A 25,385-nucleotide genomic window follows, 5' to 3' on the forward strand; every position below is an offset into this window, starting at 1 on the left:
ATAAAGACAAGGAAATGGCACCCTTGACAAACTAAAAAAACCTGTAGGTTAGGTGTTACCCTAGTGGGGCTAATGTCCCATCCGGTAACTACAATGTGGTCAATGTGGTCGACCTGTTTCGCGCCCCTGCGGTCCAAACGGATCCGTGGCGCTTCCTCAGGACCATTCCAGACAGGAGGATGTTTGGGGTAGGTTCGTCAGAGGCCACATCAGAGCAAAACTCACAAGAAGGTGTGAACGCTCGTCCCCTAATCTATGGAGCAAATTACTCTTTATACTTAGGCTTATATCCAGGAGCGACTTTCAATCTGACATAACAGATAGCAGGACCATTTTGTCCTTGTACGCCCGGATATACACTGCGGGTACTATCCCCCAGATCACTTTTATGCACACTACACTTCTTAGTTGGTCCTGAGGAAGCGGCACGGATCCGTTTGGACCGCAGGGGCGCGAAACATGTCGACCACATTGACCACATTGTAGTTACCGGATGAGACATTAACCCCACTAGGGTAACACCTAACCTACAGGTTTTTTAGTTTGTCAAGGGTGCCATTTCCTTGTCTTTATTAAACAATACCTTTTGAGCAACCCTTAGACAATTTTAATCCATCACGTCACGCACACGACTGCACCACTACTAATTTCAGGACCCAAACCACACACCCGCATGCACCAAACGGCGTTTTCTCTAAAAAGATCTCCGCTAAAGTGACCCTTCGGGGGACCCGTAGGGCATTGCAGCGCCGGCCCGACGAGGAGCAAAACGCCCGATGATGAAGCATGACACCTTCCGGGGTGTGTGAGGGCAACAAGAGAAAATAAGCTCTGCTTCCCCTTCCAACCCTTGGGTCTTATATAGCCTAGGACCCTCTTTTCTCACGCTTTTTTAGTTTCCTTTTTTCTCTACTTTTTTGGAACAGTGTCTCCTTTTTTGATTGATACAGACGATACACGGAGCACAGACACTGGACCATAACAAGCTCCTGGTCCCCCCCTCTTCTCTTTTTATATAGACACTGTGAAGAGATACCTTTCTGCAATCTCCGCTTTTCTTCGGTGGCCTGACCAACCTTCCCTTTTCCAATCTCCTATTGTACATAGGTTTTCGAAAGGTTTGCAACATATGTTTCCTCCATCTCACCATTATGCCCCAGTGGGACCTCAGTCGTGTCCTCACTTTTCTTCCTTGCGCTCCCTTTAGGCTCTGCACAATTGTCCACTCAGGCTCCTTACCATCAAGACTGCCTTCCTGGTGGCAATAACATATGCCTGGAGGGTCAGTAAGCTTCAGGCCACGTCACCCAAGCTTCCTTATCTTAATATCAACCCATACAAAGTGGTGCATCATACGAGAGCTTTCTTCTTTCTGAAATTGGTCACTTCATTTCACACAGGGCAAACCTTCACTCTACCTACATTTTACGCTCTGCCTCATCACTCCAAGGAAAAGGAGCGATTTTACTGTCCGACCCCAAAAAGAGCGATTTTATTCTACATTGACCGAGGAGGCAACTGTTAAACCTAACATCCTTAGGATGGTGTTCCCCTGGACTTATTGCCTTTTGCATCCACCTTTTACTGATTTTCTTTTGTTGGCCTCAGGAGCATTTTACCACTGCTGATCGGTAATGAAGTACATGTGCTTCGCCACTAAACATGGTGACATTGATGTATAACTGATTGGCATATTTGCTGTACTGGTAAGTCTTTTGTAAAGGGGTATACCATATACCCAGGGCCTGTACTTCAAATGCTACTAGGGGGCTGCGGCATTGATTGTGCCACCTACAGAAGTATCCTTTCAAACCTGTCTCAGTCCTGCCACTGCAGTGTCTGTGTGTGCAGTTTACTGTCACTTTGACTTTGAATTTAACACTACTTGACAAACCTTAAACTTCCCTTTAATTACAAAGTCACCTTTAGGGTAGGCACTAAGTAACCCTAAGGGCAGGTTGCCTTGTAAGTAAAAGTTAGGACATGTACTTGTATGTTTTGCGTGTCTTGGTAGTGATAAACAGCTGATTTCGTTTTTCACTGCTGTTAGGCTTACCCCTCTCATAGGCCAGCTGTGGGAATTCCCTGATACACGTTTAAGCTGCAATTCCTGATCAGAGAGGAGCAGCTTTTTCTTATTATATATGTATGGAATGGTAATGAGAAATCCCCCTTACCGGTGTAGTTGGATTTAACATTAATGTTTTAGGAATGCCACTTTTTAGAAATTTGACATTTCTCTTTGCTAACTGCTCTTTGCGCCTGATAGCCTGTCTTTAATGCACTTCTGGGTTGAGTGACAGCTACACTTTGTGCATTTTCTCTAGACAGTCACAAACACAGGAATGTGAGGCCCATCTGCATTCTGAGCACTCATCTGCATTCTGATGGGTCTTCCTGGGCATTGAGGAACGGGAAGTGATGACACTTACAGTTCAATAGGCAGTGTCCTTTCTACACAGAAAACACTGATTTACCCCCCATAGAGGGTCTGGCAGACAGGACTAGGTTGAAATTGGATCCTTGTGCACTTCAGAGAGTTGCTTTGAAGTCACCCTTTACATCAAGGGCACTTTTGATTATAAGTACTGGGTCACTGACCCCATGAAATCAGACACTTATGGATCTTGAACTGAACCTCTGTCAGAAAATCTGCTGTGCTGCTTAAAGGACTCAGCTGGACTGCATTCCTGGAGTGTCTACATTTCTGCTTGTTGCCCTGCTGCTGCTCCCTGATTCTGCTGAAAGAGGACTGGACTCTGCCTTCCCTCCAAGTGATCTTCAAGGGCTTGCTGGCTTGCCTTTTGTTTTGGAAGTGTCAGGGATATAAAAGACTACTTGCAATTCTGCTGGTGCTTCTGGACTCTGCCTTCTGTGAACTGCCCCCTCTAAGTTCTAGGCCTCAGAAGCGGGTTCTGCAGCTGCTTCAATTAAAACTGATGCATCATCACCACTGCACCGATCGGAACCAAAGCATGACGACAACGAACTAACCCGACTGTGTGGAAAAGATTGACTCGTCGAGCCCTCAGCGTCAACGCTGTGCACCATCCAAGGTGCTTTCTCAGCGGGCCCTGCGTGGGTCCTGTAGCCAACCTACCCTCCATCGCAGGTGACCTGAACTTTGTATTTGCACCGGTCCCTGGTGACCTCAAGTTATCTTTTGACCGCTAGTGACTATTAAGCACTATTTTTATATTTAATCTTTAAAAATTCCTATCTCGACTTCTGCTGATTGGATTTTTGTTGTGTTGGTCTTATTTTGCTCAGATAAATATTATCTATTTTTCTGAACCTGTGTGGAGTCTTTTTGTGGTGTATTCATTGTGTTACTGTGTGTGTGTAATTCACAAATACTTTATGCATTGCCTCTTTAGATAAGTCTGACTGCTTTGTGCCAAGCTACCAGAGGGTGAGGAGAGGTTATCTTTTAGTGTGTCTAGCTTGCCCTGACTAGAGTGCTGTTTCCTGCCTGGCCTGGGTGCATACCTCAGCCAACCAGGAATCTCATCTCTATAGCGGCCAACTCTTCGTAGGGTATTTTGGAGCAAAGAAAGGACAGGCGATGCAGAAGAGGACCATCTCACGATGGATCATAGTCTGCAGAAATATCTACTATGCACTGGCTAAGAAGCAACCCTCTACGGGTTGTGTGTTCATTCCACAAGAGCTAAAGCTGCAACCAATGTGTTATCTCACAGAGTACTGGTCCTGGACGTCTGCCATGCAGCAACGTGGGCTTCCCAGCACATGTTCACTGACAATTACTGCCTGGACAATCAGGTCTGTAGGGATGGGCACTTTGCCCATTCGGTCCTGTCGGACTTCCTCTTGTGAAATTGGTCCGCAGACCCACCTATGGAGGTTTTGCTTGGGTATCTATTCCATGGTAAGGAATCTGCAGCTATAAATCTCTACCAGCTAAACTAGCTACTTACCTTTGGTTTATACTTATCTGATAGAGATTCTATCTAGCCGCATTTTCCTTATCGACCCACCCATCTTCTCCGCTCTGCGAACGGATATCTTGGGACAGGGCTTTCCCCTAGTTTTCCACACCAGTGGTCAGTGTACTGAGTGGCTCTGATCTTCTGCCATGGAAAGTTGCAGAAAGTAATAGACATCAGCGCCTGGGTGGTGCCTACATGGATGCTGCGAACATAATTTCCAGCACGGAGTACACCAATGACGCCATTCGAAGCCAAATGATGCCACCTACTGGCACTCAGGTGTACTGCTCATTAAAAATGTCCGAATCCAGTCTGACGCCTGGGCATAATTCTAAGGTTAGGAATCTGCAGCTTGATAGTCTCTACCAGATAAGGTGTTACCAAAGGTAAGCAACTTGTTCGACACCACACACAAGACCCAGTTTCTGGTCTATCTTCAAAACCCAGATCCACATCTCTTATGAAAAGCGCCAATTAAAACTCAACAACGAGTTATCTTCATTGAAGCCATACCAGCCTCTAACTTTCAAAAGATATCAGACTTTGTTGAAGAGGGCTATCATTATAGCCGTACTTCTGTGTTGCTTAAGAGTCCTGCTTTTTTAGGTTTTGAAAATGTGGTCACCCTATCCAGAGATCGGAACAGTCCCCTGTACACGCTAACAGTGTATCAATTATATCAATAACAGTGTGACAAATGCTTGAGTCTTTGCTGGAACATGCGCTTCAGTTTATTTACAACAGCCTTAGCCAACACGTGTTTTGTCGTGCATACCGTTGTGCGCAACGACTTTTTCAGGGCTAAGAAACCAACAATAGTACAGAATTGGGAATGAAAGGTATGCAACAATAGCATCCAATGTCCGTTTCCAATTGTGACAGACTAACTTTAAAGGATCGGCTCGTGTTGCCTACTTGAGCCTGTGGAAACCCATGGTGTTTTAAATGTTTCACCTTGGTTGTTTAGTGACAAACTAGTGTATTTAAAAAAAAATTATAATAACACTCTTAGATACAATAAACTTGTCCGGAGTTAAGGCATTCTTGTTCCTTGTGAGTCCAGTTGTGACATATGAACCTAAACAGTGACTTTGTTAAGTTGAATTTGACATAACAACAACCCCCTTAATGTTGCCTGGTACCCGAAGGTATGTAATAAAAATGTATACCTATACTCAATGCGTGTGTCAGGGCTGTCAGGCCGTGCGTAGCAATAGAAGGGCCACTAACCTACAAGGACGGCCAGCAGGGACGATGTCGTGGAGATGGCTCCTCTTCCTTCCCTGGGAACAACCCCACCCAGAGGATCTATATTACCGCTGTGTGAGGAAGCACCATGGGGAAAAAGGGAAGGGGAAAAAATAAGAAAACTGCGGTTTCTAATGCTTCTGGGTTGATACTAGAAAAACGAGCAGCTCCGCGTCTAGGCAAGATCCCTTTTGGGAGAGCTGCAGTGGAAGGAAAGCACAAAGACATACAAATAAGGGAAACAGTAGGCAAGGCACTATCGCTATGCTTTATATATTTACACCCCATTCCCCCCTCCAAACCACTTTGCTCCTTACTAATGTGACCGCTGTTGGGTCCGGAATGATGTCATCAAGGGGAAGTAAGCAGTGCCGGGGAGGAAGCCGAAAACCCTACCCCTTACGAGAGGAAAACGATAGGCGTGTTAACTTCACAGCGCCTTCCCTCTCACGTCTTTAAAGTACCATAGGGGAGTTGGTAGCAAAGCTGGCAATTGTTTGTGCTGGTAATCCAGGACTAGCAAAGCGAACCTCAGGGAGCTCAGAAACACTCCCTAGACTCGTGACACCGTCCGAGTCTGGAATCCGGGAATAAAGAGAAAAGTCACGAAGAGCGCAGGAGGAGCGGGGGAACACGTCCGCTCTCCGCGCTGGCCTAAATACCTGAAACGAGCTCCGATGCCCGTGGATGCTGTGGTGCTGACGATTGCAGCAAAGTCAAGTGCAAAGTTGGTTCCGGGCGATGCAAAAAGAGAAGGCTTGGTCTTCAGAGCGGTAAGCGCGCAAACAAATCCGCGGGGAATACCTTCTGCTACGCGCTCACCCAGGAACGCTGAAATCTGGAAGTTTGTCAAGCCCCGTATAGCGGAAGAGGCAGGGCTTTTGTATTGTGCACGTTCTGACGGCGCTTGGCGAGTCTAGCACGTCGCGGCCCCATGGCCTTCTGGGCCTTGTAGTCCGTCGTGGCCCGCACTCGGTTTTGCCACCCGAGAATCGCGACCGCGTGAAGATCCTAGGGGAAAAGAGAGGGTTAAAAAAGAAAGAAAAATGATGCTAAGTATACAAGCCCTGTAAAAGCAAGTTTTTTGTGCTACGGTGTCCAAATCTGACCGGGAAACCAACCTTAAATCCGGTTGTACTTACGTCCCGGATGGGATTCAAAAAGGTCCAATGTTAGACACACAGTTAAGACTGCACATATCTTGTGTCCAGAAATAATCCCTCCTATTCACAGTATATGTATCCCAGATGTGTTTCCCAATGAGGAGTCCCTGAGAATGAGTAAATAAAGGAAAACGGCCTAATTACATATAAGAATACACCCAAAGAAAAAATGGCAGGGGCATATTCTATATGCTTTGAAAATATGGTAATCTGGTCCCACGTACCTTAAACAAGGATTTAGTAATAGTGCAAGTTTATTCTGGCATGAATAAATAAATTCTGTAGTGCATTGCACCCACTCGATGCATGTTTTTTTAAAGAAAATAACTGGCAGCCATATCCTTGCCGGTATTAATATGGGACCTTTGCCTAATAAAAAGGATCAAAGTAAAGTGTGTCAGAACAAGCGAGTAGACAGACCCTGCGATGAGTATTTAAAAGATGCCCCCAAATGAAGATGCTTGTATCTAGCATAATTGGCACTGTACCGCTAATTGCAGAATATTCAGTTAGGTATGGGTGCTTACCTCTATGATGAACAGAGCTCCTTCCGGCGTGTACACTGGAGATCTAATGGCCTGCAGGAGAACACACGTTTATATAGGCCTGGGAGCAGAAATAGTTGTAGGACTGTACCTGCTCCAAAGACGTGGGCCATCTTGGAACTGTAAATTCAGTACCTCACTTATCAATAGAGGTTAAAAGTGGGCAATTCATCAGCCCCCGAGGTGTGTTGTTGTAGAGCTCAAGAGTCATGGGATATTGATCAGGATTATGCTCAATGGGCTAATGCATAGTACTAAAACAAATACCGTCGACTATCTTGGAATGTCTAATCTCCGCATCCAGCTTAATACTAGAGATAGTGATGGGCAAATAACAGCCCGAGAAGTAGTAAAGTACATATCAAATTAAATAGAATGTAGCTGTGTGCATCCAATAAGGATCTGAAAATATAATTTTGATTATCGCGGTGTGCATACAGAAAAATGGTTTGTAGAAGGAAAACAATGCTGATGCCCCCATATAATGGTGTGTCCACAGCAAGTTTAGGAATGTAAAGGAAAACTTGTTATAAACGGAATGTGGGTGAACCATCCCTAGGGTAACGAATCCATCTGGATATAAATTAACTGAAACAAGAAGTTATTTAATATTAGAATCTAAGAAAAAAGGGGGTCTCTAGTAGTAGAGTTCTAATGCAACATTAAAGGAGAGTCAAGGGAAAGGCATTCTTGAGTTCAGTGTGTGCTGCAACCGTCTAAGTAGAACGGTACAGAATAATAGTATTCATAAATCTAAATAACACATATTGTATGCACATAGGATCCACATACACAATCCTGTGGGTCACCTTAAGATAGTTAAACATACACAGTAAGTACATTGGTGCCAGAGTAAGCATATCGGTTCAAGAATAAAGAAGAGAGGTTGTGACAGTAGAATATGAAATCTGAGGGGATAGGAGAACAGATATAAGGAGCATGATAGACGGTTAGTGAACACATGAGTGAACACATGAGCTGCCCAAGTGACAGCCTCTAGTGCGGAGGAAATCAAAACCATGTTAGGACGTGTAGTCCTAGGTAAGCTTGCATGTAAGCGTATGGAAGCAGACTTCAAAACTTCAATTTGAACTCAACAGTAGTAGCAAGATAGAGATCACATCACAAACAAGTCAGAAGACCACATGTAGATTGGGGTACTGAAAAATAGAAACTGTTTCAACTTGGTAACATTACGTCTCATGTGGGGACCGTTAATGCTAGTCCCCCAAAAAGTAGTGTAATTCGTGGTCTGTGTTTTGGCCCGTTTCCACACATCTCAACCGCATGATCCAAGTCGCCTCCCTTCTCCTCAACTGTAGAACCAAGAAAAGCCCACCTCAAGGAGGAGTGGGGGCTTGGCGGTGCAGGAATCACCCGAGTCTACTCTTACCCTCCTTATATAATAAAGTGGACTCGGAAACCTTCGTCTGCAGAGAGAACCACCTTTATTACAATAGCCCGGGCTATGGAACAGAGTCCCAAGCTAGTCAGAGACAAAACCCAGGAGGCTGCTGCTTTACTCCACAGCGAACAAGCCTTATATACATTTTTACTCCATTCTTTTGGCATTCAGTCCATTGTTCAATCTTGGCGGTGTTTGCAGTTGATAACCTGATCAAGGCAATGTTGTAGTTGATAACCTGATCAAGGCGATGTTTGTAGTTGATGGCCTGATCAAGGCGGTGTTTGTAGTTGATGACCTGTTCAAGGCTCGTCATTCAGACCATTGTTCAATCAGCTTGATCAAGGCTCGGCATTCAGATCATTGTTCAATCAGCTTGATCAAGGCTCGGACCATTGTCCAGATAACCTGATCAAGGTGTCAAGGATGTTTACCAAGCAGGAAGCAGAAGATGAAAAACAGGCTTGTTTACACAGGGCATAGGTGTCTCATGGCTTTCTGTTGATGAATTGGCTAACTGCAAAGAATAGGGGGACTTGGGTATGCGATAGTTTTGAGCGTCAGCAGAAATGGAGGCTGTAGGCAGGGTTTTATCACGAGATGGCAAGGAATGGAGGAATGTAAGGAAATTAATAGAACCTAGTGAAAACTCATTTTCTTCACAACGTTAGTTCCGTAATTCCACCTCTCATGTCTCGGAGTATGGTATCAAAGCAGTAAAAGGGGAAGGTTTTGTGGCTACCTTCAGCAGGACATTCAAATATGTGCATGGCTACGGGATACCTGGTGTCAGCCTGTTTAACCGCCCTGATGTGTTCTAAGATGCTGTCTTTTTAGAGATTTGATTGTGCTGCCAATGTAGCTACATTGACACTTACATACAACTGCGTAGACCACATAGGTGGTCAGACAGTTGATGTTAGTATTTATCTTGAAAGATCGGCCATTCGGGCCCAAAAAGTCCTTTTTTTGGTAGTGGCCAATCAGCACGCAGTGCCTTGTCCACATTTGAAAAAAACAAGGCCATGAGTCAAGAGCCAATGTACCCGATTGCCCATCCTCGGATAACAAGGGCTAAGTAAGTTTCCACAGCTCTTCCCCTTGCTGAAAGTCGTTTCTGGTATGAAAGAAAAGAAAGGTTCCAATGTCTTATCATGTAGTAAGTGCCAATGTTTCCTCATGCTTTTTGTGAGTGTACTGCTAAGCACATTGTAGTCCATGACAAGCCGAGTAATGTTGCGGTCCTCTTGCTTGCTTTTATCCTGAAGTGTCTGTTGTCTCTCTACTTTTGAGACCCTATTCAATGCATTGTTTACTGCCCTCAGATTGTAACCCCTGTGCTTGAATCTGTCCCCCATGTACCAGCCCCAGAAAAGAATAGAGTTGCTCCAATTAGTTCCTCTAGAGCCCCAAATCCAGCTCTCCTCCAAACCCCCATAAAAAGATTGGCGTATGAAGGGGAACATTTAGCACTCAGAGCTACTCCACGTATCTGTTTATACCATGCCCCTTTGAAGAGGAACACATTGTTTTCCAGAATCATTTGTGTCACGTCTGTTAACATGTCTGTATGTCCTCAGAGGCTAGCCGGGCGAGAGTTAAGTGTGTATCTTAATACCAGTAGGCCCTGGTCATGTTGGATGCTGGTATACAGGGCAGTGACATTCAGAGTAACTAGTGTCATAGTATGGTGCAGTCTTAACTGTGTGTCTAACATTGGACCCTATTGAATCTTATTCGGGACGGAAATACAACTGGATTTAAGGTTGGTTTCTCGGTCAGATTTGGTCACTGTAGCACAATAAACTCGCTTTAACATGGCTTGTATACTTAGCATCATTTTTCTTTCTTTTTTACCAGTCTCTCAGGGGCGTAACACAGGCCCCCGCATCCACCGCAGTGCGGGGGGGGGGCACGGAGCTGTAGTGAGCCCCCTCAGCACTGTACTCACACCGGAGAGCTCCGGATTAAATCGGGAGCGGGGGCACCTCTGTGTACCTTGCAGGGGGGCCCCTTCAACTTTAGTTATGCCAGTACCGTCTCTTTTCCCTTAGAATCTTCACACATTGAGTATAGGTATTTTGTTTTTTATTACATACCTTCGGGTACCAAGCAACATTAAGGGGGTGTCGTTATGTTAAATTCACCTTAGCAAAGTCACTGTTGACTGTTTAGGTTCAAATGTCACAACTGGACTCACAAGGAACAAGCATGCCTTAACTCTAGACAAGTTTATTTTATCTAAGAGTGTTATAATTTTTCTTAAAATACACTAGTTTGTCACTAAACAACCGAGGTGACGACTTTAAGACAGCATGGGTTTCCACAGGCAACAGGAGCAGATCCTACAAAGTTAGTCTGCCACAATGGGAAACTGACATTGGATGCTATTGTTGCATACCTTTTATTCCCAATACTTTACTATTGTTTGTTGCTTGGCCCTGAAAAAGTCACTGCGCACAACCGTAAGCGCGACGAAACACGTGTTGGCTAAGGCTGTTGTGAATAAATGAAGTGCATGTTCCAACAAAGACTCAAGCTTTTGTTACACTGTTATTGATGTAATAGATACACTGTTAGTGTGTGCAGGGGGCTGTTGTTCTGTTTTACCAGTGGATATCCACACGTTGAGGTTGGTTCTCCCTACCCTTATACACCCCAATCCTCACACAGTACTAGAGTATACTTACCTGCGTATTGCCCAGGAGCGCCAATACCCTATAGAACCACCTACCAAGCAGTTTCACTATCCAGGGATCATCTGGGACTAAAGGTTTAGAACTGTAATAGTCCCAGGAAATTTCTAGAAATTGCACCTATGAGGTCCACATCAGAGCAATCCGGACCTGATAAGCCTTCTGTGGCTTAACTTTTGAAATCACCTGAGGCAACCAGCATAAAGACGGACATGGAAGGATGGTACAGGGTGGAGTTGTCCATATTGAAGTGTAATGTGCTCGCTAATGTGATCAGTCCAACAGGACAAGGGGACGAGCATCACTAAAGGACTCTCTCGGATACCGCACCCCCTTTCTACATCATTTTTAATCAATATAGAGGTGAAACAATCCTTATGAAGCCTAAAACAAGTGACATCACAATTACACCGCCCCCTCATTGTTTCTGCTATTCTGCACAACAGAAAATTGTTTAGCCGCTATGCGCAGATGCTTGTGAGATGATTGTGTAATTGATTCTCAGCGATCATGTGATCTGTAGTTGTTGTAGCTGGTTAATTTTTTCCAGCGTTTTTCAGAAAGATAGTTTTGTGTTTTGTCAGTGGTAGAGAATGTATATTTCAATACTTGAACGGCATCTCGCTTAAAACCTTCCTCAGAACTGCTTTAAAGATCAAATATTTTTGTTCAGTTTTGTCGGTATGCAAGATGAGACCAGGTTGCTGCCATAAAAGTTTATAACTCGGTTGTATTTTAGATTTCACCTGTTCCTAATGTGGTGATAGTTCTAAAAGACCTTGTTGACATTACTCACTTTTTACAGAAATAAGTTGAGTGTATTGCATTGCAAGTGTGTATTAAAATAGGCGTCAAATTGTGTTTTGTGGGTTATTGGTGCAACAGTAATTAGTTATACCCATCAGATCTTCATGATATTGGGTGAGTTGTTGCTTGGCTAGCTGACCGTGTAAACCAGAGTTATGAAACACACTTAAGTTCTTTGTACTTTAGAAAAATATTAATCCCGACTGTTAAATATTGTTAAATGTCAGTGCATTCTCTTTGTCGTGGTGCCTTTAAATTCCCAGAGGCTACTTAGTTTGTAAAAAAAAAAATAGCAAAAAATCTACATTTCCCACTATTTTGTTTCCCTGTGAACCAGTACACAATGGAGCAGTTAACTGTTTATCATTCCATCCATCGAGCAACTGTCTCATCACAGCTTCCAGTGATGGTACTGTCAAGATTTTGGACCTCTTGGAAGGAAGACTTGTTTATACTTTACATGGTCACAAGGTAAGGCTACTTTTCTTGTTTTTTACTGGCAGACTGTCTAACGAAAGATCACACATTTGTCAAGAATGACTATTAGCAGTGTCTGCCCCAAGTTTTTTCCTGTGTGTCTGATTAAAGATCTGCCTTAAAGAATGAAATAAGCTTTTTTTAAATTAACAATGCTTTTGGTTTAAACAAATGATACCACATAGTTTAATCTTAACAATGCTAACAATAAATCATGCCTGATAAAAATTTAACATGAATCGTAATATTTATGTCAGCGTACTTTTCAGAGCACCGAAAATCATATGTGTAAAATACACACCAGATATATAATATTTTCTCACAAACTCCTTTATTTTCTGGGGCCCAGATCAGTTAGAATGTTTACCGTTTTTCTTTGTTTAATAAAATGCATTGTGTCATATTCTAATGGCCCTTTAACCCGCCTTTTAAAAACACAATTATTAATGTAACAGGGTATGGGGGAACTGGAATAAGTTCAGGGGGTACATATGTGCACCGCCTAGAGTGATGGAAGACGTGGGCGTAGATGGAGATGACAATGACCTTGAGGGGGGGGGTTTGAACCACAGGGAGGTCAGTGAATTCTAAGTTGGGAGGTTTGATTTTTAGTCACTGTTAAAGGAATGACATATGTGATAATGTACTAACTGTATATGATGACGATATATTGTGTGCTTTTGTTTCTAAGCTTTATAATAAAAACAGATTTAAAAAAAAACAACACACAATTATTACAATACTTACTAAAAAAGAAACTTCTTAGTAAAATATTTATGAAAGACCCAACCAGAGTAATATCTACTTTTTGTTTTTAACCGGAATGCAGTTTTCAGTTCAGAGAGGCAAGTGCCTGCTAAAATGCCATCCAAAGTGGTTATAATTGTCATGCCGCTGTTAGAGCGGGCATAGCACGAAAATACTACATTATCACCTTTGTCTTGCACTATCTCCACTCTTATTTTTCTTAACTGTTTGTCAGCTGTAGATCTTGGTTTGCTCTCTAGAAAAGGAAATGTTACATGTAAACCTATTATTTCATATAGGTGATATCACTGAAGTCATAAATGTAGAATAGGCCCACCTCATGGTATTCTGACGTTGGAGGTAGGCATGCCAGTGTTGACCTTTTCTGTGACACCTCCATAAGTCTGGTACAGGCTAGCTTTTGCTGTATTTTTCTGCAGAAACGTACAGTATTAAAATTATACACAAATTACATTGCAACATTTAGATGTAGAAATGTGCTATATAATCAGATAAACTGAGACTCTGCTCTAACTGCAGAAAACAATGAAAGTAAAGCTGCCTGTCAGTTCAAAATGCACCAGGTGCGTTTAGCATACACTATAGCTTTAAGAAAACCACTTCCTGCCATGACCCAGTATACAGTGTACTTTCGGTTTGTCTGACATCCTCAGGTCTTTTTGAATGGTGTGATACGTATAAAAGATGATTTACATTGATAACTGGGGAGGAGGGAGTGTTGTTTATGACATCAGTGAGAATACCCACGATGCAGAACTAGGATTAAAAGTAAATAAGATTTCATTCTGCATCGTAGGATTCTCACTGATAGCCAAAAACGTAGAATAAGGTAGCAAGCATATCCCCACTACACAGTTGTCCACGCAAGAAGAAAATTGTTTCTAACTATAGCTTGAGATATAGTTGTGATAAGCTTTGGGTAGGCTAATTCGGTAGAGTAGTCTGACCCACCAATGTGTCAGCTCAAGAGTTTTCATCAAGATAGTAATGTCTTGTAAATGTATGAATACATTTTCCAGGTCGCTGCCTTAACCATTTCTGAAAGAGGAACATTCTTGATCCAAGCATTGGATGCAGCTTTTCTTCTAGTACAATGTGCTTAGGGTCTACCAGGTAGAGGTTTGTTTGCTAACTGTTCACAAATATATGATACAATCCAAAGTATAAATAATCTGCTTGGAGGATTCTAAGGTCAGTAGAGCACTTAATTTACAAAAAAGACTAGTCTTTCAGATGGTTTTAGTATTATCTAAATTAAACTTCAGGGCCCTATTTTAGATCTAGTGAATGTAGAGTTCTCTCTTTGATAAAAGACAATTGGAGATTCGACTGTGGCAAATACAACAAGTTAAGGAAGAATAACATTCTCCTGGCATGAGAGTGGGTTGTGATTATTGTGAAGGCATCAAATCAGGAATCTTTTCTGATTAAAAGCATAGTAGCTCCTGGTAGATTGTCTTTTTGCTTCCTTAAGAGACTTCATACAGTCTGGCGGTAGATTTGGGTGTTCATTGTCAGGCGTCCTCTGCCACCGGCTGATTCTGTGTCAGGGCGAAGCAGTGCGGTCATAAAGCCAGTCTTTAAGAAAGGAACAGCGATTCGCGTTCTAGTTGACAATCGTGTCTCTTCTGCTCTGAGTTAACTTACTTTGCTCTTCTGGGTCACGACGCGTCACATGCACTCTTCCATTAGTCTTTCACCTTTCTACTGTAATTATGGATTCTTGCTTTTATTTCCTTCTGTTTCTACCTCTGCTCCTGCTGCTCTGGAGTTTGTTGCTCATGTACATGATAAACAGAAGACATCTCAGGTTAATTTGGACAGGGCTAAGGCAGTGTACAATATTGCTGTGATATGGAGCAGTCAGCGGCCGTGGTGTCCGGGAATTCCAAGATGGCGCCCATCTTTCAGCCGCCGTGGCTCCAGGCAAGTGCCTTTTATACATTATTGGAGGAGGTTGGCGGGGAGGGGGGTTAAAGGGGATCCTGCATGACTAAGGGCACAGTCTAGGACTTCTCCCTTCACCCCCCCCCCCCTCCACCCCCCCGTTTTCCTCACGTATCGGTGATAACCTACCTAGGTGGAGGGACAGCACTATGATACTAGCTGAATAGACAAAGGACTGGCCCGTGGTATTTTCTGTTTCTGTTTTGGGGACCTCGGGCTCCCTTGCCAGGAAAGACGAGGACTAAAGGAGTGTTGACCGGAGGAATAAGCCTCATCTCAGTGAAAGCGGAATACTGTAGATTTTGTCCTCTAATGTTCAGTGATAAGCTTGTGTTCTGTTATCAACTCGGCGTGTTGAGACTGTAACCAGCCCTTTAAAAAAAAATTCCCTTTGGTGCTTCCACGCATCTATTTAACACCACATACTGGCTACTCGTATACTTACTTAGAGACTGCAATCACCTGAACAACCTGTCCCCAGCGGGGAGGTGGGGGGGATGGGGGGGGAGTTATATGACAGTTGATGTGAAGGAAACCTGTCAATTTAAGCCGCGCTTTATTGGCCCTTATAAAATCATCACAGTAATAAATCCAGTGGCCATGAAATTGGAACGCTCTTTTACACCCGGTTTTTCATGTGTCTTTGTTGAAGCCTGTAGTAGTGGGGATGCGATTACTAGTCCAACCTCCCCCTGTGGTGCTGGATGATGAGCCCAAATATGAAGTAGGTGCTATTGTGGACTCTAGGAGAGTGAGAGGTAGATTGCAGTATTGGGTACATTGGAAGGGTTATGGTCCTGAAGATCGTACATGGGAATCTGCTGGCCATGCGCATGCCTCTTGGTTGGTGCGTCTTTTTTATAGCAGTTACCCTTGGAAGCGCAAGCCTGTTAGGGGGGATCTTAGGGAGGGTGTGTTGTCAGGCTTGCCCTGCCAGCGTCCGATTCTGTGGCGGTGGTGGAGCAGTGCAGGCATAAAGCTGGTCTGCAAGAGTGGAAGAGCGCTTCTTTTTCTAGTTGATGCGTGCATTTATTCCGCTTTAGGTTAACTACCTTGCTCTTCTGGGACATGGCCTGTCGTGTTCTGCATTCTCGTCAGGCTGCATTGCTGCAGCTCTTGCTCTTGATTACCGATCTCGGTCTCTTCGGTGAAGGCGCTCGAGAATCGTCTTCCGTGCAACTCTGCAAAGATAAGAAAAATACTAAGAAGCTCTAAAGTATCTATGTATGCTGCTAAAGTGGTAACACGCTTTGTGCTAGTTCATTTAAGGCTGTGATACATATCTGATAATTGTCCCAATGGTGTTTGGAGATTCAACCTCACAAAACAAGCTCATTGGAAATAGAATATCAAACGGAACCAACTATCCCTCATTCAGTCGCGCGCATAGGTGTAAAATGCACGTTGTCCCCCACTACTCGGACTTGCCAGCAACCCCTTCAATCCATGAAAAGTCACTGCTTGTTTCAGACCTTGCCATATTTGCAGGGACACCCACATACTATATATATCGTCTCCTTCAGTTTTGCACACTATCCCATACCCCTCTTCCAGGCCGCAGTAAGTGGAGAGCTGGAGGAGTTCCAGTATTTAGCTATGTCCCTCTTAGCCAGCAACGTACACATCCTCATCAGAGTCCTGTCCCCACATAGTCCACCCAAGTCCTTCAAAATACTCAACACAGCAATTCTAGGGCTGACCTCCACATGGGATCATACCACCTTGGAAAATGTGGAGAATATATGTGACCAGTACTGCCACATAACTGGACCAGCCCATACCGTATGGAATAAATCTCCCCTTGGCTCCAGGCACCAAAGGCATGCAGGAGAAGGAAACACTCTGGCCCTCCAGAATTAGTAAGGTGTATGATATGCTAGTTGAAGATATGTGAACTTGTCGAGCATGTTTAGTGCGGAGATCGCCAGCACACGAGGCGCCATACATGCATCCTGGCAGTCTCTCTCCTCCCGTGGGCCCTCCCATTCCGCCCAGCATGTTGTCAAGGGGCCCATCATGTCTGGAGAGTGTACAACCAGGGTTTGGTAGATTTGTAAGATCTGTCCTCTCTCAGGGGCTCCATAAATACTTGCATCTCCTGTGGATTGTGTTCTAGGACTTCCCCCAAGTTAGTTGTGATAAACTGACAGAGTGTGCTGGAGCTGCAGGTTCCTAAAGAATCGTGATTGAGCTTGAGAACTTTGATGTGGGATAGTTGTCGCAGTGCCCAGTTACCCTAAATAGTGGGATTGTCCAGATTTGTTCCCCATCCTGTAAGAGAGGCCTCAGTCACAATGGTCTGAGTAGGAAGATCCTGATGCAATGGGACTTTTTGAGTCGATTCTTTCTGTTGAGCCACCTCTGAAAAAACTTCTTTGCTTGCTAATTTAAGCAGGTTTTTAATTCCCACTTACCATAATATTACAACAATTGGTCTTCCAAACATTTTTGCAGTGGTCTCCTGTAAAGCTGGGTATTGGCCATTAGAAAAATTCTAGAGGCAATGGACCCTAGGAGAGTGGAGACTTGCCCTACTGTTGGGTTCATAGCATGTAACAACTGGTGACATTTTTGACATATGGTAGACACTCTGCCCTCCAAAAACATCTTCTCTGGTGGTTTTGAGACATGCTGCTAGATAGTCCAGAATTTGACCCGGAGTGATTGATTTCTCCAGGTTCACACAGAGACCTAGTTTGTCTACTATTGCAACAGTTAAGTCAAATTCATTTTGTGTTTGATATGCAGAGTGTGCCTTTGTTAACAAGTCATCTAAATATGAGTAGGTGAAGATTTTGTTTTTGCAGCGATAGGCCACAACCACTGCCATTCGTTTTGAGTAAGTCCTTGGGGTTGAGTTGAGGCTGAACGGTATAACCTTGCAGTGGTAGTGAGCTTTAGCAACAAGTAATCCAAAATATTTCCGGTGCTTTACTGCTATTGGAATATGAAAATAAGAATAACGATGGTCCACACGGCACATCTATTCTCCCTTTATGAGCTATTTATATGTCTGATGCCGTGCTTGCATCCTGACATTTTCCCTTTCAATGTGTTTGTTGGCTCTACCCTGGTCTAATAAGATTTTGATCCTCATTTGGAGTTTTTCTTGTGTACCAAATGTATCTGAAAAAGATACCTTTTCCTCTTTGCATTGGAGGAACCAGTTCTATGTGTTGTTTTTGGGGGTAGTAATATCTGAAAGAAAAACGTTAGTTATAGATTCCTTACCTTAGAAATACCCCCAGGCGTCAGACTGGATCCAGAATTTTTTTCCGGAAGCAGTACTTCTGCACGTCGGAAGGTGGCGTTGGTCAGCTCCGCGTCCGTCATTAGGGTCGTGGTCACCGGAATGACATTCCGGCAGCTACTTAGACACTCCCCTTGCGCGCTGACATCAGTTCTTTCTTTTTCGCGCCAGCCAGCGCAGATCCAGAGTGAGCGGTACCTCCAGTCACTTTTCGACAACTTTTTTCTCGACTTTTGTTGACTTCTTTTCTGAGTTCATCGACTCCTGGTGCACCAGGGATGCCCAGTTTCAAGGTCTGCGGTTCCTGTACCCGACTGATATCGGTTACGGATCTGCACCACGTGTGTCTCTTTTGCGTTGAGTGCGACCACGAACCCAAGCCGTGCTCCGACTGCCAGTCGATGGCACCGAAGGCTTTGCGGGAGCGGTCCCGAAAGTTCCTTGAGTGCCAGCAGTTGGCTCCGTGCCGTTTGAGGTCCTGGTCGTGAGGGAAGTAGAGGGACCAGTCGTGGAGCCATCCCCACTCGTCCAAGTCATCGAAGTCTTCACACTCAGGGTCCGGTAAGTTGAACCTCAAAAAGCAGTCAAAGAAGCATCGTCGCTCTTTGACTTCTCCCTTTCGAGGGATGCGGGCAGTGCCCCTTCTGCGGAGCCTGAGGAACCTACTCCGGGCTTCCCTCCCTTCCCGGGACCCAGAGCAACTCCCGCCCAACTTCGTGCGTTCTACGAAGCTATGCATGCCATATTTGGGCGACCCAAACCCACCGGCGTGGCTTCGGGCCCTGCGTACTCGGTTAGGGGACCTAGGCCTTCTCCGCCGTCGGCTCCGGACCTGGCGCTGCCAGGCCCCCGTGGATCCAGGCCTGGATCTGCGCCGGTTGACTTGATTACACCTCCACCGGCACCGCTTCCTCTGGCACCGCAACCGACGCCTGGTCGTGTCCCCGGCCGGATCCGGTGCTGAGTGGGGTTTTTGTGCTCCTGTTCACTCCTGGGGTCGCTTTTCGTCCAGATTGGCAACCTGAGGAGGAGGAGGAGGACTGGGAGGGTTCAGGTGACCCTTTAACTGATCAGATGGAATCGGAGCAGGACTGGAGAGAGGAACTGGGGATTCCAGTGGTCTTGACAACTCTCCTGATCTTGGCATGTTGTCTCCTCCTACCGTGGCTACGGAGGAGGGAGCGTCATAAGCAGTGGTGTTGCGTAGGGCGGCCGAGGCTCTCAACCTCGAGCTTCCTATGGTGGCGGTCCGGACTAACGTCCAGACAGGTGCTTCAACCGGCGGCGAGCTCTTCGGAGCCCCTGCTACTGTTTAATGAGACCCTTACCGACGTCCTATTGGGCACGTGGTCCAGGCCCAACACGGAGGCACCGTGGATAGTATGATTGCCCGACTCCACCGCCCGGCTCTGGGCGACCCCACTTTTCTCTCCCAATACCCCACCCCGGAGAACTTGGTGGTCCAAGCCTCCACTTCCAAGAGCGCATTCCCTACTGTTCCACTGGAAAGGGAATCTAAGAAGCTGGACCATCGTGGGAAGAAAATGTTCTCTTCCGCCAGCTTGGGACTGCGGTCGATAAACACCGCATGTTTATTGGGCCGTTATTCCCACTCTTTTTGGGATACGATTGTGCAGGTGCTGCTCCAGTGTCCGGAGGAGGTCCTGACAGTGCTCTCCCAGGCTGTCGCCGCCGGAAAGGATGCGGCCAAGATTACCATCCGTTGTGGTCTGGATACCGCCGACTCCCTGGGCTGGACAATTTCAACATCAGTAGCACTTAATTGCTACGCTTGGATGAGATCGACTGGCTTTTCAGCGGATGTCCACAACACCTTGATGGACATGGCCTTTGATGGCCATTGCCTTTTTGGGGACAAAGCGGACAACGCTCTAGAGCGTTTCAAAGACTCACGGGCTACGGCCAAGTCCTTGGGCCTCTCCAGCCGCCCAGCGCAGTCTGCGTTTAATCCCTTTCGTGGCTAGGGGAGGGGTGCCCCACTATGTTTTGCCCAGACACACAGGCCGCAGCAGGTTGCCCAACCTTCGTGCGGCCGGGGACGTGGGAACCAATGCCGTGGTTCAGGGGGCCAGCAGGCAGGCCAGTCAACTAACCCCCCCTCTGCAGCAGCCTCCAAACCCTCCTAGTCCGACCGTTCAGGCCCATCAAACACCAATGGGTGGCAGAATTCGCCATCACCTTCCCCCACTAGCGCACCATCATGTCAGACAGGTGGGTTTTGCAAATAGTTCAAAGGGGCTACTCCCTCCCCTTTAAGAATACTCCTCCAGCCATGCCACCGCGATACCACCGCATGTCAGAGGATCATCTGGCCATTCTCCAGCAGGAAGTTACGACTCTCTTGGCCAAGGGAGCCATCGAGCACGTTCCTGTCCAAGAAGAAGGTCGTGGTTGTTATTCCCACTACTTTCTGGTCCCCAAGAAGGACAAGGGCCTGCGTCCTTTCTTGGATCTCAGGGACGTCAACCGCTTTCTCTTGAAGGAGAAGTTCAAGATGTTGATGCTTGCTCAGGTCTTGTCTGCCCCCGACCCAGAAGACTGGATAGTAGCGTTGGACTCTCAGGACGCTTGTTTTCACATCCCCGTCCTGCCGGCCCACCGGCGTTACCTACGGTTCACGGTAGGCTACGAGCATTTTCAATTTACCATGCTCCCCTTTGGCCTTACCAGCACCCCTCGGGTGTTCACCAAAGTGATGGCCGTGGTCGCAGCTCATCCACGCAGATCAGGGGTTTCAGTCTTTCCCTATCTCGACGACTGTCTGTTGAAGGCGGGTTTGCCACAGGCAGTCGTCTCCCACCTCCAGACTACGGCTGACCTGGGGTTTTCCATCAATGTGCCGAAGTCACACCTGATTCCTTATCCGAAGCTCCTCTTCATGGGAGCGGTTCTGGACACGACACGGTTTCGGGTCTATCCTCCCGAACAGCGTGATATTCAGGCTATGATTCCGATCTTTCAGCCTCTATCCCGGATTTCGGTCAGAATGACCCTGAGGCTGCTGAGCCTCATGGCCTCCTGCATTCTGCTGGTCGATCATGCCAGGTGGCATATGCGGGCTCTGCAGTGGGACCTGAAGTTCCAGTGGGAGCAGCATCAGGGGAATCTGTCCGATTGCATCCAGATCTCGGAGGGCACTGCACGTCAATTGTAGTGGTGGCTCAAGAACCAGGATTGGGTCAATGGCAGATCCCTCTCCATTCCCGAACCAGACCACACAACGGTGACAGATGCGTCCCTTCTGGGATGGGGTGGCCACATGGGAGAGGCGGTTATCAGAGGCCTTTGGTCTCTGGCAGAGTCCGGGCTCCACATTAATCTTCTGGAGCTCCGGGCGATTCGTCTTGCACTTAAAGCATTCCTTCCCACTGTCCGGGGAAGAGCAGTGCAGGTGTTCACGGACAACACCACCGCCATGTGGTACTGCAACAAACAGGGCTGGGTGGGGTTGAGGACCCTATGTCAAGAGGCTCTCCGCCTCTGGACCTGGCTGGAACATCAGGGCATATCCCTGGTGGTTCAACACCTGGCAGGTTCCCTGAACGCCAGGGTGGACGAACTCAGCCGCAGATGCATGATGGATCATGAATGGCGTCTTCACTCGGAGGTGGTGCAAGGTCTCTTTCAACAGTGGGGAGAGCCTTGGTTAGATCAATGGGCCACCGAAGAGAACACACAATGTCACCAATTCTGCATGTTGGAATTTCCAAGGCGGCACTCGCTAGGCTATGCTTTTCATCGTGAGTGGAGTTGCAGTCTGTTGTATGCCTTTCAGCCTATACAACTTCTGCCCGAGTGCTGAAGAAGTTCCGGGGCGACAGGGCCCAAGTCATCCGTGTGGCTCCGGATTGGGCACGAAGAGTCTGTTACCCCGAGCTGCTCAACATGGCCTTCGATCCTCCGATCCGACTGCCTCCTCGGTAGGATCTTCTGTCGCAGCAACAGGGCACGGTCCTCCACCTGAACCTGTCCAGCCTCCACCTCCTTGCATGGAGATTGAGCGGCAGCAGTTGACGTCTTTCGACCTGCCTCCTGAAGTCTGTGATGTAATCTTGGCAGCCAGGCGTCCCTCCACTAAGACGGTATACGCCTGCCGGTGGAACAAGTTTGTGGCATGGTGCACAGCAAAGGCGGTGGATCCCCTTTCTGCCCCTCTTGCTGAGGTTCTCTTGTTTCTTCTTTCTTTAGCCCAGCAGGGCTCTGCTCTGGGCACTATCAAGGGCTATCTTCTGGCCATCTCTGCCTTCCTTCGACTTCCAGATCAGCCTTACCTTTTCAAGTCCCCGGTTGTAAATCGTTTCTTGAAAAGCCTAACTCATCTTTTTCCTCCTATTCCTTTCGTTATGCCTCAGTGGGATTTGAACCTGGTTTTAACTTACTTAATGTGCGCTCCCTTTGAGCTGCTTCACAACTGTCCTTTGAGGCTCTTGACTCTCAAAACTACGTTCCTGGTGGCCTTCACCCCTGCCAGACGAATGAGTGAGCTTCAGGCGCTTTCTTCTAAGCCTCCTTTTCTCTCTGTGCATCCGGACAAAGTTGTCCTCGGGACTCGTCCATCCTTCCTGCCCAAGGTTGTCACTGCCTTCCACATCGGGCAGACTATCACTTTGCCCACCTTCTTTCCGTATCCTTTGAAAGAGGAAGAGAGGCTCCACGTCTGGACCCAAAACGTGCGCTTTCCTTTTATTTGGATAGCGACCAGCTCTTTGTTGAGTACGTGGGCGCCAAGAGAGGGCGGGCCGTACACAAGCGGACTATCTCCCGATGGGTTGTCTTCTGTATCAAAGCCTGTTATTCTCTGGCAAAGAAGGAGCCTCCTGTGGGACTGCGTGCCCATTCCACCAGGGCGACGGCAGCAACTACTGCTTTGGGACGTGGAGTTCCTCTGAATGACATTTGTCAGGCAGCTATGTGGGCTTCGATACACACCTTTACCAAACACTACTGCCTTTACAGTCAAGTCCGGAGAGACAGCTTCTTTGGCAGTTCTGTTCTCCAGGACTTTCTGGTGTGATCTTGGTTCGCAGACCCACCACTGGGGGTTGGTATTGCTGGGGTATCTATTCTAAGGTAAGGAATCTATAACTAACGTGTTTCTTTCAGATGATCAAGTTACTTACCTTCGGTAACGATATATCTGTAAGAAACATTGATTAGTTATAGATTCCTTACCGCCCCTCCCATCCTCCCCGTTCTGCGAACTGATTTCTAGGGTTAAGGACATCCTTTCAGGGCCCTAGTTTTGTGCATCAGTGGTCAGTGTCTTGCATGGCTCTGTTTCTGGCGCGGAAGTCGTGTACAGAACTGACGTCAGCCTGCACGGCGTCTAAGTAGCTGCTGCGACGTCATCCTGGTGAGCACGATGCCAACAACGGATTCGGAGCTGACCGACACTACCTTCTGACGCGCAGAAGTACTGCTGATGAAAAAACTTTCCAGATCCAGACTGATGCCTGGGGGTAATTCTAAGGTAAGGAATCTATAACTAACTAATGTTTCTTACAGATATATCATTACCGAAGGTAAGTAACTTGTTCGTTATTTTCATTCAATGATGATTATTTTCACCCATAGATCATGCAACTGGTGTTGTGATTCTCATTTCGGGGGGAGTCATGGGCAGCGGAACCTTAAATTGTTTTTTATAGCTGCCATTTGTTAGTTATAATTCATCTTCACTACTCAAGGTGCTTTGTCATACTCCTTTTCACTGGAGTGGCAAAAAGAGTTAATGGAGTGATTGCCTCATTGTTTATTATTGTGTGAGAGTGATTTTCCCGGTGTAGAGTTTCAATAGGACTGTTGTGGCTGTTGTCATCTGCCACAACTCATTCTATGTGAACACTTGTTTCCTCTGAGATTGAGGGTAGTAGGACGATTGGGGGGGGGTGAGGGTGGTGTAATACCCTCTCACGCTGATGTTGCCTGTTGTCCCTGCAGCAGAATTGCAAATGATAGAATAGTTTTTCTCTTTCAGGCCCTCTCTTCTAAGAGACTCTTGACTCCTTTTTCATCAGATCAACATTTTCGATTGTGCATTCGGCTTCAATGATGTTAGAGGAACCCATTATGCAAATCATAATTTTATGCTGACACAAAATGTATTTGCTAGGTTTTCTCATCCATGGCTGCACTTATGACCTCAATCTATCCTTCCTTCAATACCGAATAGAACATTTTGTTTCCTGTCTTTCAGCTAATCATCTGTGAAAGTGAGCTTGCATTCCTAAGGTCCTCTATCATAGTAGCGGAGAAGAGTCGAGTCACTGGCTGATTTAAGGGCTATTGCTGCTGAATAGCAGGCATTCCTGCCCTCTGCATCCATCTTTTAGCTTTTTCTCTGTGGTGGTACCAATCTCTCTGTTGCTGTAGTTTGCGGACTATAGAGACTATAACTGAGTCTAGTTTTGGTTCCTGGTGAAGAAATAAAGGATCTCGCTGTGCAAACTTTTTTTACTTGAGAAGACTTGTATTAGCTGATTTTAAAGTGGCTTGTGTTTAGATTTTTTCCTCTGAAAGTTTATTGAAGCCTGAAACCAGTTGGAGAACATGTTTTGCCGATGCTCTAGGTTGTAATGTCTCCATTATAACTGATGCAAAAACAACAATTGATGGACAGAATGCAGAACAATGTCATTCATTCACCCCAGTACAGAGATCTGGGCCTAAATCCATCGTTTTTTTGCTCACCATGCCATTCCAGTTTGGACCCAGCCATATGCAAATCAGTCTTGACCCTGTGCCCCATGGGAACAGTCCAGCCCGAACTGCCAAGCCAGGTCCTCCCTGGACTGGAAACAAGCATCCTAGGACCGGTTTCGGGCTTTCAGCCCTCGTCAGCCAGAATAGCTTGATTCCAGTGGCATGGAGAGCACGGGACTCACGTCTGAGCATACCCTTCCCACTCGGGGTGCCAAATGCAAAAACAACAATTGATGGACAGAATGCAGAACAATGTCATACATTCACCCCAGTACAGAGATCTGGGCCTAAATCCATCGTTTTTTTGCTCACCATGCCATTCCAGTTTGGACCCAGCCATATGCAAATCAGTCTTGACCCTGTGCCCCATGGGAACAGTCCAGCCCGAACTGCCAAGCCAGGTCCT

General features: G+C 46.1%; 1 protein-coding gene across 6 annotated transcripts in view; it reads left to right on the forward strand.

Moving 5' to 3' along the window:
• LOC146855326 (uncharacterized) overlaps nucleotides 1-25,385 on the forward strand; it is a 915,814-nt gene that overhangs the window by 379,205 nt on the left and 511,224 nt on the right. For all 6 annotated transcript variants that reach the window (XR_014981308.1, XM_085653035.1, XM_085653037.1 and 3 more), the window contains one exon: nucleotides 12,152-12,285. Coding sequence is in view for 5 of the 6 variants with exons in the window: in XM_085653035.1 (XP_085509161.1) it covers nucleotides 12,152-12,285 (134 nt within the window). In the remaining variant the exon portion in view is untranslated. The remainder of the gene's footprint in view (nucleotides 1-12,151; nucleotides 12,286-25,385) is intronic.

The sequence above is a fragment of the Triturus cristatus genome, chromosome 4_1 (genome assembly GCF_964204655.1).
Source record: "Triturus cristatus chromosome 4_1, aTriCri1.1, whole genome shotgun sequence".
Lineage (NCBI taxonomy): Eukaryota > Metazoa > Chordata > Amphibia > Caudata > Salamandridae > Triturus > Triturus cristatus.